Genomic DNA, 17,709 nt, shown 5'->3' on the forward strand with positions numbered 1-17,709 from the left:
TTTAAACGATCGTGGCAGACTTAAAAATTCTCTGCACACGACATCAGAATAGACTTTAAACAATAGCACGGAAATAAGGGGGCTGGAGATGGCACGATACGTTTATTCCAACAAAGACAAAACGTAACCTGTTGGTTTTCAAACTAAACCTTTATTCAAACACTTGCTTTAATTACTCCTGAATGGTCTAGTTGACACAAGTGCTTAATCCCTATATCTTGTGCACAGCGTGTGAGATGTGTACCAGGAACGACAGGCTGAGAATAAGGTCTGGCAGAACTGCCGGGTTTGCTCAATCCGACCACTACCTGCAACCTCCTTCCCTAATCACAGCGCAGCCCCCCCTTTAACAGTCTCGGCCTTCCTAGTATCTGAAGACTTACAGAGAAACCTTGTATTAGGTTTAAAAATTTTCTTCATTTTTATTTTGATTTCAGAAAATTAAAAAAAAAAAAAAAAATCCCAACACAAAAAATAAGTCTAGCAATCCAAACTCAAAATCCAATTAGAAGGGAAAAGACTGAATAAATATAACGGGGAGAAACAAAATGGGGGGGGGGTATTGAACAGAATTAACTTGGGCTGAACCGATTCAAAATTTTGATTTTTCCCATGACTTGCTGTGCCTTTTAAACTCTTTCGTCTGCCCGCCATCTTTTCCGCCCCATCCAATACTCTGAGCACCAACCGAAAGAGGGGCATTAAGAAAAACTGCATCAATAAGGTTCAGTGGTTTATTTACAGGTAAACACCTCTGTATTTTATTTGAAGCTGAAAAGAAAAAAAAATAGCGTTGGAAATAGTGGCTATTTCTTAACGACAGTGCTCTAGGTTTCCGATTTGCGTCTTTTTTTCCCCCCCTCCATTCACATCTTTATTTTAACGTTTCCACCAGCTTCTTTTTACCCTGCTATCTGAACTTTACTTTTTGAAAAAGTTGAGCATCACAACTCATCCTTAAGCAAACTGAAAAGCAAAACAGAAAAAAATATATATTTATATACTTATATATAATTTCCCCCCTGCTTCTCTCCGTTCTCCGTGTCCTTCAGAGCGGCATTTTTAGAAATTTTTTTTTTATTATTATTTTTCCCAAATCTCAGCGCAACAAGTTCACCATCGGAAGGGATCTGAGACAGGCGGCATCTTCAGAAGGCAAGTTCCTCTTCGTGGTGCCAGCAGGGTGAGCAAGATTGATGCATGGCTTGAATTTTTTTTTCTCTCACTAAAGTCCAGTAATAGAAAAGAATGCACGGTAAGGGCGTCCTAAGCCAGGCCAAATCCTTCTGAGCACTCCTGGATGGCCAACAGCAGCATGTGACGTAACTTTTCATAGCTTTCGTACGCTGGGAGGTCCAGCTGGTTGAAACTGTAAGAAAATATGGATAATTTAAAGCCAGACGTACAACATATATCGTGAAAAGTCCTCTAAGAGAGGGGTCAAAATGAATAATGTATACGATTACAGAGTCACCCACGGACATTCTAGAATACAGATGAGTAGTCCCTCATTTTTCTCTTACCAAGTATGGGCAGAAGGCAGTCTATCTGTAGATCGATCATCCCGGTGTATTTGGAATTTCTGGATGCCGTTCATTCCTTCTAGAGCAGCGAAGCCCTGCAGGGGAACTTTAGAGGTTCCAGTTACAAACTGAAGGAACTTGGCCCGGTCAGCCTGGTCGAAGGAGCGCAGCGCTCTCCAAAACCACTGAATCTGTGAGAGAAGACAGCACAGAATAGTTTGACATTTACAACCGTACCATAAAATACACGAGAGGAAAAGCTTCGAACATCTAGAACCAGTTTTAATAGCAGCCAGGATTGAGCATCGACAGTAATTTGGGTCACTTCCACATCCCTGGCGATAAGATTGGCTCAAGATAACGGCAAGTTCAGATGAACCTGACTTTAAAGACTTCAGGTGGTTTCCTGGCTTGACTAACCTTCAGGAAGATACTAAAGTACTGAAAGCGGAAGAGCATTAAACTAAAGAGTCGTTGCTGATTTATGGCAGAATTTCAACAAATCGGCACAGATTAATAAAGGCTTGTGTTTCCAAAGCAGTATGAAAACTTGCATTACTGGTGTTAGGGAAAGACCTCGGACATATGACTAGTGAATACGATCAATGTTCCATCTAATTTTTCTTGGTTGGCGTGCGCAGAAAATTTCTCTTGTGCAAAAATTTTCACAGAGCAAAAATTTTGTGCGCACAATATCTGTGCCGCATAAAGTTTCAAAAAATATATAATTTTTTTCTTTTTATATACTTTTGTACGCACAATTTTTGGACGTGTGCGCTCTCTTAAAAAGCTATGTGCGCGCGCACAAGCGCACGGCTTAGAGGGAACACTGAATACGACAGACAGAAAGTCTCTAGTTCTGTACTGCCACCGACAGCCTAAGCAGCAATCTGTGTCAGGTAGGTTTATCATCCCCTCGTTGGAAGAATGTATAAAAAAGTACTCAGAGGGTTAGGGTTACTCAGAGTACTTTATTATGCTTTTATTATCATAGGGGTGTCAGTGATACTGTCCCTTTAAGCGGACCATAACTAAGGCAACATGCTGCTTACTAAGGGAGCTTTAAATTAATTTCCCAGACCAATCATGAATACAAAAATAGTTAATTTGTCAAACATATCTCAATCACTGGAACTCAGTTCTTACCTGGATGGAGTTGGACTGGTACTTGTGATACTCTGTATTGGATTTCAGATCGTCAATGTCTATTGTGGGCAGGCCGGAAATAAGTAGCTCCAGTTCCTGCTCCGTGAAGATGGAGATAAGACGTTTGGGAATGATCTCATAGAATCCTTCCAGGAAAGCGGCCAGCTGCTTGCGAATGGCACCTGACGCAGAAAGACATTGCCCAAGCCGATTACAAAAACAAGCAGCGGAGAAAGCATCAAGCTTAAACAATCACCAGGAAGCACAAAGCCATTGATGTACCTGTCATCTTCATCTGGCACACAAGGTGAACGTATTCCTTCTTGTTATCTTCAGTTACTAGAATGTTTGCCCCATTAGGCTTCAGATCACGAACTTCACATACTCCAAACTCTTGAACCTGGACAAACGGAGCAAAAAAACACCAAAAAGGGACACAATCAGCGCAGAATGTGAGGACAGAAAAAAGGATCTCACACGGTTGAAAATCATTTTAAAGACCAGTGCAGATAGCTGTTGAAGCGACACTTCCCACCATTGCATCTTTATCTGCATGCGCGCTTACCTCGGTGCTAAACGTCAAGTCATATCCCAGTGTGGAGACATCATTCTCGAGCAAGTAGACAAGACCTTGGTAGAAATGGTAATCTTCACTTTCCATGTCTGTGTACCTGGACCAAAGACACAGAACTGTAGATCACATTCAAATAGAACTCTCCGCTACGATGCGTTTGAGGGACGATACTCCACTTTTAATTTTAATGCCACAGTCCGTTTAAAAAGCTGCTTGGCGGACCCATCCTAACCCACCAGACACACTAATGCACAATGCGAGTTATGTGCAGATGGTCAAACTTACCGGACAGACTTGCCAAGGATGTGCTTGTAGAAGGACCACGTGAAGTAACACTCCAGCAGTCTATTGTCATATACTGCTTTAGCCACAATACGACCCACAAACTTGAAGTAGCTGAGGTGGTTGGGGTTACAGTGCGATGAAGGGTTGATGGTGTAAGTGACACGGTCACCAGGAGATGTGCGGAACAGTGCATACATGGGATTGAACATCTCTCTGGATTCCCATTCCCGGAGCAGCCCACCGGCATCCTGACCTTCCTCACCTTCAAACACTATGTACCTACAAAGAGTAAAGAGGAAACTTTGCTGCAGTGTCCATTAGAATATAAACGGCAAATGAAAGATAAAAGCTCCCTACTAAGGGTCACCACCGCATTAGATGATGGTTATCAACCACGTCCCACAACAGAAATCCCCATTTTCACACTAGGACACTTACAATCTGTTCTTCATTTCTTCAGGAGATTTTCGGTGAAGTTCTCTGTACGAGTCTTCAAACACATGGTCGCGTCGTACATGAACAGCCATGTCTTCTTTGCGCAGCCCTTCATCGAGACGCTCAAGCTCCTGGCGGAAATATCTGTGCAGGGAAGCAGAAACATCTTGTAGCAGCTTAAGCTTCCACAATTATCAAATCAAACACTAAAGCTCACTATTTATATATCACATCAATGTAGCAGGTGTAATAATGAATTGCATAAATGTGGCATATTTACAAATAAATACAACTTTAAAGTAGGGCTGCAACTAACGATTATTTTCATAATCGATTAGTTGGCCGATTATTTTTTCGATTAATCGGATAAAAAAAAATAATTTTTCATTTATTTTAAATTATTTAATAAAGTAACATAGGATGTTAAAAACAAACGGCAGAATAAATTTTTTTTCTTGTTTTTATTTCCCCAACCTGCCCCCCAGTTATGCATATTTGAGCCCAGGATTGCCACACTGCCCTCCCCGACATGCCACACTGCCCTCCCTTATATACCCTATATGCCTTATACCCCCAGATATGTCACTCCGTCCTCCTCAGGTATGCCGTATACCCCCCTGATATCTCATAGTGCCCTCATAGGATTTGCAGACTCGTTCACAGACAATACTTTTATAAATAAATACAGGATTAATCTTCACTGCCCCCAGGATTTAGATTCCCCTCAGTTTGCCCCCCTTTACCTCTAACTGCACCTTAAGTTAACTTTATTAAATTAATGAAATTAACCCTCAGTCCTCAGCATTAAATTAATCCTGAAGAGAAGACCCCATTAACCAAAACTGCCCCTAAATTAACCCTGAAGACCCCATCAACCACAACTGCCCCTAAATTAACCCATTAACTATAACTGCCCCTAAATTAACCCTAAACACCCCATCAATCACCACTGCCCCTAAATTAACCCTAAACACCCCATTAACTATAACTGCCCCTAAATTAACCCTAAACACCCCATTAACTATAACTGCCCCTAAGTTAACCCTAAACACCCCATTAACTATAACTGCCCCTAAGTTAACCCTAAACACCCCATTAACTATAACTGCCCCTAAGTTAACCCTAAACACCCCATTAACTATAACTGCCCCTAAATTAACCCCCACCTCCCCTAACTTTCAGCAGCCCAAATATTAATTTTATACTCACAGTTAGATGAGTGTCACAGCCATGGCGATGCTAAGGAAATGGGCGGAGCCAATCGGTCGTTTGGCTCCGCCCCTTTCTTCCCTGCAGTCACTGCCGATTGGCCCCGCCCCTTTCTTTCTCCAGCAGCGATTGCAGGGAGGGACTGGAAAAAGGAAGTGGGCAGGCCAATCGGCAGTGACTGCAGGGAGGAACTGTAAGTAGCAACTGCTGCTGTGGCTCCTGTGAGTCACACTAACGGATTATAACGCGAGGGGTATTTTTCAGAGCATTTGCTCTGAAAAAACCCTCATTTTATAATCAATAAAAATCGATTCAACTAATCGATAATGAAATTCGTTGCCAACGAATTTCATTATCGATTATCATCGATTTTATCGATTAGTTGTTGCAGCCCTACTTTAAAGCGCGTAAGACACTTCTTGCTAGTATTCTTAAAACCCAAGGTACGATATACTTACTTGCGTTTCACATCAAAGTCCAAAACTCTGATATAGTCCACCAGAACAGCAAAGGGACCATCGGCAAGGTGGGTGGTAGACTGTCGTAGGATCTGGTTTAACACAGTGCGACGGGTCTCTTTAAATAAATAAAAAAATAACGTTAGATCAGTATAAAAGGTATTTGGCTTTAAGTCTCAAATAACATCTAATAACCTTCTACCTTTTCTACCAAGTACATAAAACTTAAGGTTCTTACCTGCAAAGCGCAGAAACTTCTGTGTGTCAGGAGGCAGGCTGGATGAGATGTGCATAGATGAAGGTTCCCGAGAAAAAAAGGGGTCCAAGGAAGAAGGGGTTGCAGGCATAAGCGGGGCCGGGGACAATGGAGGTGGCTCATCTTTAATGTGAGCTAGCTGGCTCTCCCTCGTGTCTCGTACTGGAGGCTTGCTTTCCCTTTCTGTTGCATGGACAAGGAAAAAGGCTTCTACTGCTGGTTGGAGGACTACAGAAGGAGAAAAACCAAGAACATGAACAATGAAGACTCATTCCATGGAAGAGAAATCGAAGAGAGTGAGCTGCGTAGCTTTGGTTACCCAGAACAGCATGCTGGTCATGAGACTCCTCCAGCTCTTTCAGGCACTCTCCCAGCATGTCCCACAACTCATCAAGGCTGAGCTGTTCACTCAGCAGCGGTAACTCTGGCAGCCGCTCTTCCTCTTTCTTCTCTGCAGCCTGAGAGCCTTCAGAAGCTAAAACAAGCACACAAGGTTACATTACATCGACTACCTGTTACACCCTGAACAAGTAAACATGGTTTGTCCCTGACCGCGCACTGACCAACTGACTGCGTGTCCTGTGTGGCCGGAGAGGGCTGGTCCACATCCATTGGAGACTCTTCTCTGCGAGCCGAACCCTCCGCCTGAACAAAATAAAGACTGATCACTTGGCTGACGAGGACAGCAAGCCTAGCCACATAAAATCAGGAGAGATGAGGCGCACAAGAATAAGCGGCGCACAAGAATAAGCGGCAACTGATCACATGCATCCCACAAGAGGAACATCTCACATCGCCAGAAGCCGTGTACTAACCTGCTTCTGCTAAGCTTGGAAGAAAGTGCATAGGGCAAGCTAGGGATAAGCGTGACAAGGACAAGTCTCACGTGTACATAAAGATGGCGACAAACCAAGAGGCAGGAAAAAGGTGGGGTAGATTAAGGGATGAATAACAGCGTTCAAATTAAAAGGAGGGAGAAACAAACTAAAGGATCGATGTTCTGCCAGCCAGTCATCATGCTAACCGTTGCAGTTTGCAGCTGTCTTCGTGCCCTTTGACCCTCACGTACCATTTGTATAATGGCATCAGCCTCGGCCTCCAGCTGCTGCACAGCTGCCTGGATGCTGCTAGCCGAGGCCAGACTGGCAGCCCCTGCAAGAGAAGAGCGGAGAGGTCATGCAGTGCCTTCTATATTAATCCGCCAGGTGCGTGAGAGACACCTCTACAAACACCTACTTTCCAGCAAAACAGAGTAAACGTGCCCACTGTTACAATACACAGTTTTTCATGACCTTTAAGGTTTGGTAACACATTATAGGCTTCTTATAACCCCTCAACTACTCCGGAATGCTTTATGAAAAAGCTCGGCCCATAGTTGCAGCTTGAGTTATTAGACCAATTACACTATGAAAAAACTGGATGAGGTTTTCCACATTTTTGTATAAAATGCCTGATGAAGGGACCTGAGAGGTCTTGAAAGCTTGCAATCTATATTTACTCAGTTAGCCAATAAAAGGCATCATTCAAAAACCACTTGTCTTCTATGATCCCTATGGTAACCCAACAAAAGTTGCCCTTGCTCATCCCACTTTTTCTGATCCCTTGCGTCAGACATGCAGCTTTCCCACCTAGTCGGCTGGTCTGCTTTGCCTTCTTGTTAGCTCGGCGTGTGTCGTCTCGGAGTTGGATGATGACCTGCAGGACTCTCAGGAAGAACTTTTGCGTGGAAGTCTTTGAAGTCAGCATGGACATGGAGGGCAACTGTAGCTCCCTGCCATCTAGTGGGCGCTTCTGGGATGCCACGATCACCACGTTTTCCGCGATGTCAAACCTGGAGCGCAAAGACGGGGCGGGGAGAGACCTAACATTTTAGATTGACTACTGTCCTAATGTGTAACGGGTTTCCGGATAAAGCACGCGCCCAATGATTCAGGACCGCAATACTCACCTGCTCTGCATTTTGCCCTTTGCTTTGGTGTTCTGGGGTTGTTCTTCCGGCATTCCATCCGGAGAAAGGGCCTCACACTGAATACGTCTCTGCTGCTCCAAGTTATACTCGCGCAGTTCCGCCAAAAGGGTACCTGGATAGCAAACCAGCAACATTCAGTTTGAGAAAAAAAGCAAAATGTGTGCAGGCCGTGAAAGCGTGGGGTATTTCAGATCATCTCACCTATCTGTTTGCACAGAGTGTATCCCAAGTGGTGGGCTCCGCTAAGGAGCAGTTTCAGCACGGTGTCCCTCGTGCCGGCATCACCCCGCGAGAGTTGTAGTAAAACGTTTGCGGCATCCTCCAAGCCTTCCTCTGAACATGAATGGGATGTCAGCACCTGGGAAGGAGACGTTCTGCATGAACCTATACATCTGGTTAGCACGTGCACGTGCCATGAAAGACAGGGTCGCCTAACCATGCACTGCAACATGCAGCCACCCACAGACCTATAAAATATTGGCTGTGAAGACTCATTTTTTTAATTTGCCCAAATATGGGAAATTTGATCATTCCAATCGCTTACCTCAACAGAAAGCTGCAGCTGTTTCTCAGTTAGGCCTGATGCCGCCATCTTTTCTGGGACACCACTGGCGTCGCTGGATTTAGCTGGAGATTTGCTGCTTTTTGTAACTGCTTTAAAAAAAAAAAAAAAAAAAGATTTAGTATAAAAATAGAGGCTTTTACGGGATAGGGTTTATAATTAAAAATAATTTTTTAAGGTTGAACAGACCATCCAAGGTTTGGTGCGTTATAATACAGGGCATGACTGAAGTACTTACTGGACACCACACTTGTGGCGACTGCCAACGGCACGGTCACTGCTGGTACAGGCACAGGTAGTGAAGCGGCAGCAGGGGTGGGGGCAGGCACGGGAGTGGTTGCATTTGCTTGATTGACTTCCGGCACCTTATTATCAGGCAGGGCAATGGAGATGAGGGAAAGGAGACGAAGCAACTTTTCCGTGAGTAACGAGCTGCGTCGGATAACAGGATGCGACAACATATTCATGAGCTGTCCAAGAGGCGAAGCTTCCAGGCTGCACTGCGAACTCTCGCCCTCTGCCCCCGAGCTCACGGGCACAGACTTTACAGAGGTTTTCCCTTTACGGCTCACATTCATATTGTCCAATTTGACCAACAAGTCCCAGAAATCCGTGGAGCTGTTGTTTGACCCAGTAGCACCCGACGGTGGAAGGCAGGGGCTGCAGGTGACCTTCCTCTCCCTGCCATCACTGCTCTCTGCACTGCACTCTTTGGCGCGCTGCTGTGTAAAATGGCTGGGGAACACTTAAGGGGGTAAGAGATTGAGGTCAATGAAGAAAGCGGCACGTAGCTACATAACCATGTCTGCTAAATATCCTTAATATAACTACATCCCTTTCTACTCCTTGTTGACGTTGTGACCGCACACAAGCCTCCAGTACGGCAAAGTGAAAACGTACAGACTTATATACACAAAGCCGCAAAATAGAAAGAACTGAAAGGTACATGATAAACAAATGGCACCGTTTTAATCATTAACGAAAAAAAAGGATGGTATTAGCTAGAACTATGGCAGCCTATATTAAAATCTTTACAACTAGTAAATCTTCCATAGAAAGTTCTAAGCCTTACCTTGGCCAACTGGATAAGCGTATCCAACACATGCCTGCAAACCACCGGCGCAGTTTGTGGGTGTATGTGGACCGTGGAGCCACAGGCAGCATGCTTCTCAGTGTGCTTGCGCCCCAGGGACCTCTGGATTTGGAAGATATTGGTGCGACAGCCAAGAGCGGCATCCATGGACACAGAGAGCCAGGAAAGCTGGTTGGAGTTCTTGGAATCCACCCTGTGCATCAATTCTAACGGGCGGCTGTCGTGGCTGGAAGAGCAGGACTTGACAGTCCCTCTCTTATCGGGGCCTCCGATGGGAGTCTTGGGACTTTCTATGCAGAGTTCACTCTCGCTGCTGCGTTGCAGGATTGACAGTAGACTGCGAATTACCCAGTTACGGGTCTGCGCGTGGTAACAGAGGTTGCGCAGGACGCGATGCAGCCGACTGGTGTTCAGCTTGGGCTCATCCACGAACAACAAGACGAGAAGACAAGAGAGGGTCTCGTGATCAAGCAACAGGCGTCCTCGCAGTCGCAACAGGCTGTCCACATTGCTGCCGGCCGGCCTGACGAGAGAGACTTGTTTCATTAAATTCAAAAAACCTTCACAGTTATCAGCAGACGACAAATTACTTCAACGGACTAAGACATCTAGAATTCACACAGATCTAACGAGTGGTGGGCCTTTTTTTTTTTTTGCTTTTTATCCTCATTTGTAGCTACAATTTTTTTTTTATTATTATTATTATTTTTTAAATGATGAGCCTAGTTCATAATTTTTTTAAATGCGTAGCAACAGCCAATCGCATGTATGGTAGACTTTAGTTGAGGCCACGATAGGAAAAGATGTAAAGTAACAGCTAACGTATCCTTATAGATCTGCATGCAGTAAAAAAGCACTGGAGTCTATACATGTAACATGGGCTAGAATGCTCCTTTAAAGCCGTCTTATTTCATGGTCTGTAAACCCCAGCTTTGCAATGAGATATAGACTTTCAGAGATGAATGGAGTGTCCTGCATTCATCCTACAGTCTATGAAGTTAAATGAATACAACAGATTTAAGCATACCTGGTGTGGGTGCTGCTACCACCCATCTGAAAGGTGCTTCCTCTCTGCACAGCCAGACGTGTGTATTGGACTCCTCTATTCCCACTCAGACGGCTTGTGAAAGCTTAAAATACATTTAACACAGAAACAAGGCATGTTGTGGTTTAATATCTTCTATTTTTTTCTTGTGAGATACAGGATTACGCTTTTGTTGGTGTAATACATTTATTACTCATCTAAAAGTAGCCATCTGGCACACATACTGGCCCAAAGGCAAATCCTACCAAAGTCTTCAAACATAACAGACTTCACAACTAAATCAAACTGAAGTATGAGTCCTAAAAACACTACAACATTGGAAAAAAATATAGCCAGATGTGAAACTGAATAAAGATGAAAATCAAGCTAACCAGGTAGAACATTAGCCATATTTCCAAGGCTAGATTCTATTAGCAATGCATATCATGTTGCAGATACCTGGGCTCCTGAGTATGGCCGACAGGGCAGACGTGCTGCTGTGACCAAACAGTCTCTCATGCATTAGCTGTCTTTGTCTTGCCTCTCGTTCTCTGCGCAAAGCCTGAGCTTCAGCCGCAATGTCAGGGGGCATTACTGCTAGAACGCTGTCCTCCATATCCTCAAGAACACTGCGGCGCAGGTCGGATGGCAAGGTTTGAATGAAGGTCATGGGGTCCATGGGGTTGTCAGAAGTAGTGCTCTGAGCAAGTTCGCGCCTCTGCTGCTCTGCTCTCTGTTGGGCAAGCACCTAAGGACCGGTAGAAATGGCCAATTAATGGGGACAAGCGTTAACTCATGGATATAGAGGAAAGAAATGCATTTCCCAGTGTGTGTGCCTGTTCGTTTGAACCGTACCTCTTCCTGTATGGCAGGTGGTAAAGCTGCCAAGAACTCTGGGCTGACCTCTGTGACACCAGCACTGCCGACCACAGGTGGTGGGATGACCGGCACAGCAGTAGGTGGTGCCCGAGCTGGCGGTCGGATGCCCAGCTGGTTCTGAAGCACCTCTCTGCGTATATCTTCTGGAAGAGCTGCAAGGAAGGATGGGTCCACTCCTTCGGGGAGATTGATACCTGAACCAATAAATACATATGGGACTATAGCATGGTGCTCAGGGAACATTACCATATCATTTGATGGCCGATTGTGCAAGAGAATTACCTGCGAGCGGATCATCATCTTCGCTACTCGTGGACGGCAGGGCTTCTTCAAGGATTCCACTGGAATCTGTTGCCAACAAGGACATGCTAGAATCTCTGACGGAGGGCAAATCAGAGGAGGGAGCACCCGAAGAACTGGAGAAAAAAAAAACAATGACCAAGAGAAGACTTAAAATCGGTCAGCTAATTTCAGAAAGTGAACTAGAAGTAGCCATTGCTGTTGTGCTTCCAAACATAACTATCCACTAACTCATTGTCCTGAGCAGCATCAAGCCGCTTCAGGGAATTGGGTTACAGCAGGTCAGTTCCCCGTGCCCCACGGCGTGACGTACCTCTCCTCACTGTGTTGGGACACCGATGTCTGGCTGCTGGATTGACTTGGTGGCTCCACAACCTGTTGACCAACTGCGACACTACTGCTGACCAACGGCTGTTCTTGATTAACAACCCCAGATGCTTCCCCAACACCTTCCTCTAGAGGTCCAGAGGCGAGGCTACCAGTATCCATGGGTGAGCCCTCCAGCTGGCTGCTCACTGCAGTCAGGGCATCTGAATCCTCTGCTCGTTCAGGTGACAAGGAGGCTAACAAGGAATGGAGATATTTTTTCAGTGACTTGGCCATTTAGATTGTTCATACATAAAGAAAGCTTTAGTCTTAAAAAGAAAAAAAAACTAATTACGCACAACAAATATATTTTACATTTAATATGTTCCATGCATGATTTTAGAAAATGCTGAATTTTCATCGTATAAGACCGAACCATTTCCCTGCATGATATAATACTGACTGATGGTGGGTGCTGGAGACAGTTCCATCTGAGTCGCATCCCCCTCCGCACTGGGTCTTCCTGGTGCCGACGGCTCTTGTTCTGTTGGCATTAACAACTGTCCAACTTCATCGGCACCGGACTCCGTCTGCAAACTCTGTGGCATTTCTGCCAAGGAAGCCTCCGGAGGAAGAGCACGCATAGAAGGATCCAAAGGAACCAGCTCTGGACTTGTTGGTGTTCCTTCTGCAGAAGAAGGAGCAGTGGGGAAATTCTCAGGGTGTCCAGTTCCATCTTGCTCTATGGTGGACATAAACAGAGGCCAATTACTGGTGGGTTGTATTGCAGGTTGGAGGGTGTGCGAGTCAAGAATTCCTTGAGGATCAAAACACAGAAACCCATCTTAAATAATAACACAATGACAAATAAAGCAACTAAAGACATTAAACAAGGCTTATGGAAAAGCCACACCACAAGGAAGGCAGTAAGCTGTATAGTTATCTCCAAAACGGTGGCAAAATATCTACCCCCTTACAACAATACAACTTACTACCTCACCCTGAAGAGGGCAGGTAATGGAAAAGGATTCTCTAAAAGGTATTTATCTGCCAAAAAGATTTCAAAACCACAAAAGGGAAACAAATGAACATATGTACAGAAAAGCCAAGAAATTGGCACAAAATCTAAAAGTCCAAGCAGGTCCAGATATATACATTAAGAGGCCTCGTCCTTGCTGGGGCTGGTAACAGATACCGCAGGAAAGACAGTAAACTGTATAGTTATCTCCTAGATCGGGTGTGACCCCAAAACTATACAATCTACTACCTCAGCCTGAAGCATCACAGAATCCACTCGACTGACCTGTGAAGGAGACCGAGGCAGAAAATGCTGCACTATAAGCGATAAATACCTGTAAGGCTCAACTCGAAAGGCATGCTTCGCTTGGAATTGGAAGCCTGGGAAGATTAAGAACAAGGATTAATTAAACCGGTGCTATGCTGCTCAAAGTCACAAAATGTTCATGCAGTAATTCAAATCACAAAAACCTAGGATCTTTTGCTGAAGGTTGGCTCACTACATACACAAGAAAAAGTTCAAAATCGGGACAGACCTGTGAGTTCGGGTCTTTCGATTCCTTCTCTTCTTTAGCTTTATCTGCCATCTTGGCATCTTCTTCTGCCATTTGCTTGCGCCGCTTTTCACGTCGCTCCTCGAGTTCTTCGTCACGCAAAGCCTCCAAATGGTTTATTATTGGGACTTTTACAACTGAGAAACAAAAACACACAAGGATCTCTAAACATTTTAACGAATATGGCTTACGCAAGAGATGTCACTGAAAACAAGCCCATAAGTGATTGAGCAATTTGGAAAAATTTGTCAAAATTGTAAAATGTAAAGGAAAAATTTATTTTCATCCATTTACGAACTAAGTACATGTGAAACTCTGAACTGGATATAGCAGAGTCCTACAACAAACATGGCGTTGGTAAACTGATGTGCTTGTCTGTTTCTGAACCTGATGAAATAGTTTGCTCTAGGATGAATTACGTTCATCGCACCGAGGGCTTCTCACCTGCCACGCAGTCATGCATGCTTTCAGCATCTAGGACCTTACATTCTTCCGTCCAGCGAGTCAATGCAGTAGGAATACTGGAGAGAGTACCTGTAACAAAGCAGTATTTATTACTTAGAACTGTATTTATTACTGGAACATTAGCCCAAGATATGGACACATACTTCATGCATCACTAAAAATGCAAATCAAAGCCTGAAAGCTATTGTATACAGAGATTCATGTAAAAGGTCAAAAGTGATTCAAAAGGGACCTCATAAGCCGTGAATATAAAACTGGTCTGGAACTGCAGATGTGGTGGGGATAGAGATATATTATATTAGGTGTAATTATATATATATATATATATATATATATATTAGTGTAAGCTGAGGAATTGTAATATGATTGCAGAGTCAGTGGCACAAAGTACAGATGAGAGACCAGTAAAAGGCAGACTAATTCATATCTTTTAGAACACCCGACACCATAGAGGGAACGTTGGGACAAAAAATGAGTCTAAGAACTATTCATAGCCCCTTTAATGTCCCAAATCTCAAGAGCCCACAAAATGAAAACCAGAAACACTGCTGTGCTTGATTACTGTTGTCACTTACCAGCCTGGCTGGTGGCTGTGCTCTGATCATGAAAGAAATCATCCAGAAGTTCATCATCAGATCGAGCTATGATGTGGACATCATCATTTCCTACAAGGAGACGCGCCCGGCCTCGGCTCTGAAGAGGAAGGCTACTACTCAGCTGCAAGATATCAGCGGCGGCCGAGGGACCCAGCAACCTTAAAGGAAGCATGAAGCAGTGTTACCATTACCAACTTACTACTCTTACCTAAGAAATCCGAAGAGACCCCTCATTAAATTCCAGCAAACCTACTACCAACTCTTTTTAGACTTCAACAACTTACCTCTGCAATATTAAGGGTGGGTTTGGTTGCCTGTTGCCAGGACAGTGAACATGTATAGTGTGGCCGGTGTTGGTTGTGAGCTGCCGAAGAGTCCGCTGATTTCTACCGATTCCCTGTGCTAGGCGAGTAGTCGACGTCCCTGCACCAAGAGTGAGAGCACTGTGGTCTGCGTGGCGCACCATGAGAGGGTGCGTGGCGGGGATGTTACCAGGAGATGGAGGGATGTCGGCTGCAGGAATTGAGAACACTTTAGAAAAACTTCTCAAACTGATGCCCAAAATCTCCCTCCCTTGTTGGACACCTATAAAGTCAGCCCGTCCATTGCTTCTGCTACACTTTGACCAGAAAGCATCAAGGTAAGGTATTAAGGGCTATATAGACTTGAAAATACATCTTATATCACAGGCATGAAGGCAAAAATTAAGGCTTTCAAAGCACAGCCAACATGATTTAACAATATGCTACCAGAGAAAGCCACATGTGCTTATCTGAAAAGATCCAAAATGCAGCACTCTTGGTGCGGACGTTTAGAACCTATACATTTTTATGCCTTGCTGACTGAATGATTCCAAAAAACAATGTTCTCTACGTGGAAATGCTATTTCAGACTTCTGCATGACCAAGAATCTTACTTGCGCTGGAAAACATATTGTCAAACTCAATTATGAGGTCGTCCTCTCGGTCAAAACGTTCAAAGCGCACAAGTGGGGAAGCATTCATGTCTGGGTAATCCTCATCCAGCTCCATCTCTGAGCAGTCGTCGTCATCATCCTCGTCTCCTTCTTCACCTTCCTCATCATCCTGCAGGAAGCATATTGGTCAGTATCCTCAGGAGATGCAATGGGTTCATTTACAGAACAGTCAAGCTTGATTTTCTTTATATTTAATATACATATGCATGGTTTAAAGGATATTTCAGAAAATGTTCTTAGCGAGATGTTTCACAAAGCTATTCTCTGTCTGAAACAGAACTAGATTTTCAAGCAAAGACGTCCTCGTCTCCATGAAACATGGAGAATCTTACATTGGTAGGCATTGCCACAGAACTCCATCTTTTACTAATACCTGGTCATCTTCATCTTCCTCTTCTTCCTCCTCCTCCTCTTCTTGGCTGTCATCTTCATCCTCATTGCTGCCACTGCTGTCTTCCTCTTGCGTGTGCTCCTCCTCATCCTCTGGATCAAGGATGTTCATAGAATCTGCACAAATGACACAGAAGGTCCCATTAATCCAACAAACTAATATCTAATCACCTTGACAAAGCTGCTCGTTAGTTTACATGTTCTCATGGAGAACTGTAATACATTCTTGCATTCTGTGAGGGAGAAACAGCCATTACTGCTCAACAGCTGGGAAGCCGCTTTTTGGCTATAAATTGCCCGTAAAATACAAACCTACATACTACCATGAGACTTATTTAATCGTCCATCTGACCACTCACCTTCTCTGTTTGCCTGGAGGGTAGACGCTTGACTAAGGTTAGTCGGAGCCTCATCCATTAACACATCCTCTTGCGATTCATCTTCGCCAACTCTGCTCACTAAATGCAGCAAATGAGGCATACATTTTTTGTAACGTACATTTTTCTAAACGTGCTACAAGAAGATTGGAAACGGTACTTACCTGCAGCTCCATCACGATCTAGAAGCTCATCTATCAAATCTTCAAGCTCATTTTTCACCTATCAAGAAAGGAGTGTATCAAACAAAGGACTCCAAACAGTAATTATACCAACAACTTTAGTCACTTTCTTCACTCCAAAAAGATCACTGTCATTACTTGCACTGAAGCTTTGGCATTTAACCATCACAAGCATCAAATACATTTTTCACATTTTTTTTTTTCAAATGGCTGCAGTTTTTTTTGTGATTTCAACAATTTCTAAAGCCCCTTAATAACTAAAGTCTGATCGTTTATATATATATATATATATATATATATATATATATATAGTTACCTGCATTGCCTGGTTGGTGAGGACTTCTGGCTGCCCTGCAATAACTACAGTATCAGACTCCGTCTCTCCATCCATGTCTCCATCAGTTACTTCAGCCTGGGATACATCTGGATCCTCCTCTTGAGCCTCTGCTCCCGTTTCACCTACATCAAATGGTAAGGAATAAAGTAATGAAGAAAGCAAATCAGGGCATGTAACTTGCACACAAAGATAGGGAATTAAGGCGTCTCTTGGGTAGTTTCCAACATAACGTCAGTTTAAGCTCAAATTGAGCTCAAAGAAGGCAAACACGGCTCTCAAAACCATTGCTTTGTGTTATATGAACCATGTCATTTTTAGCTGGTCATTGATAGATCTACCTCTATTGATGTAACTTTACCTTTGCTCAACACAAATTTTAAGGCAGCTTGTGGCACCTACCCACTGGCTCATGACTCCATCAAATACATTTAAGTAATTACATTTGCTACCAGATAGAACGCACACGTTATGAAGACAAACCATAAACCAGCAGCAGAGATTTATGGGGCACAGTTGCTGGCGGTGGATGCAGCCGGTGCAGTTCTGTCTACCCGTGAAGAGTACATACAATGATTACCATACCTGTGTCTGGTTGGTTACTGTTGGGGTCTCTGGAGGCTCCATGGGTGTCCTGTTCTGATTTATTCTTTCCTGATGCTCCTTTACTACCAAACAGGCTGCTAGGCTGGTTGACAATCCGAGACAAAGTCTCTAGAGGTTTAAGGGCTGCATTTACAGTGTTGGCCATATTTGGGCTGCAAGAACAACAGAAAAAAACAGTTTTATGCACAACAAA

At 44.0% G+C, this 17,709-nt stretch overlaps 1 protein-coding gene across 1 annotated transcript in view; it reads right to left on the bottom strand.

Annotated features, from left to right (window-relative positions):
* Window positions 1–1,266: 1,266 nt before the first annotated feature.
* Window positions 1,267–17,709, bottom strand: part of LOC149282531 (E3 ubiquitin-protein ligase HUWE1-like) — a 32,522-nt gene continuing 16,079 nt past the window's right edge. Inside the window, 35 exon segments of the mRNA XM_089498103.1 lie at window positions 1,267–1,369; window positions 1,524–1,714; window positions 2,670–2,851; window positions 2,952–3,069; window positions 3,235–3,340; window positions 3,529–3,807; window positions 3,967–4,107; window positions 5,631–5,748; window positions 5,869–6,114; window positions 6,206–6,361; window positions 6,450–6,531; window positions 6,911–7,038; window positions 7,515–7,717; window positions 7,835–7,967; window positions 8,057–8,213; window positions 8,400–8,509; window positions 8,656–9,165; window positions 9,492–10,033; window positions 10,538–10,640; window positions 10,994–11,282; window positions 11,390–11,607; window positions 11,696–11,829; window positions 12,027–12,276; window positions 12,483–12,761; window positions 13,372–13,417; window positions 13,573–13,727; window positions 14,035–14,124; window positions 14,631–14,809; window positions 14,936–15,164; window positions 15,568–15,736; window positions 16,001–16,134; window positions 16,377–16,490; window positions 16,556–16,616; window positions 16,893–17,035; window positions 17,496–17,668. Coding sequence (XP_089354229.1) covers window positions 1,267–1,369; window positions 1,524–1,714; window positions 2,670–2,851; window positions 2,952–3,069; window positions 3,235–3,340; window positions 3,529–3,807; window positions 3,967–4,107; window positions 5,631–5,748; window positions 5,869–6,114; window positions 6,206–6,361; window positions 6,450–6,531; window positions 6,911–7,038; window positions 7,515–7,717; window positions 7,835–7,967; window positions 8,057–8,213; window positions 8,400–8,509; window positions 8,656–9,165; window positions 9,492–10,033; window positions 10,538–10,640; window positions 10,994–11,282; window positions 11,390–11,607; window positions 11,696–11,829; window positions 12,027–12,276; window positions 12,483–12,761; window positions 13,372–13,417; window positions 13,573–13,727; window positions 14,035–14,124; window positions 14,631–14,809; window positions 14,936–15,164; window positions 15,568–15,736; window positions 16,001–16,134; window positions 16,377–16,490; window positions 16,556–16,616; window positions 16,893–17,035; window positions 17,496–17,668 — 6,271 coding nt within the window.

The sequence above is a fragment of the Sceloporus occidentalis genome, unplaced genomic scaffold (genome assembly GCF_023333645.1).
Source record: "Sceloporus occidentalis isolate IW3139 unplaced genomic scaffold, rSceOcc1.0.p SCAF_113, whole genome shotgun sequence".
Taxonomy (NCBI): domain Eukaryota; kingdom Metazoa; phylum Chordata; class Lepidosauria; order Squamata; family Phrynosomatidae; genus Sceloporus; species Sceloporus occidentalis.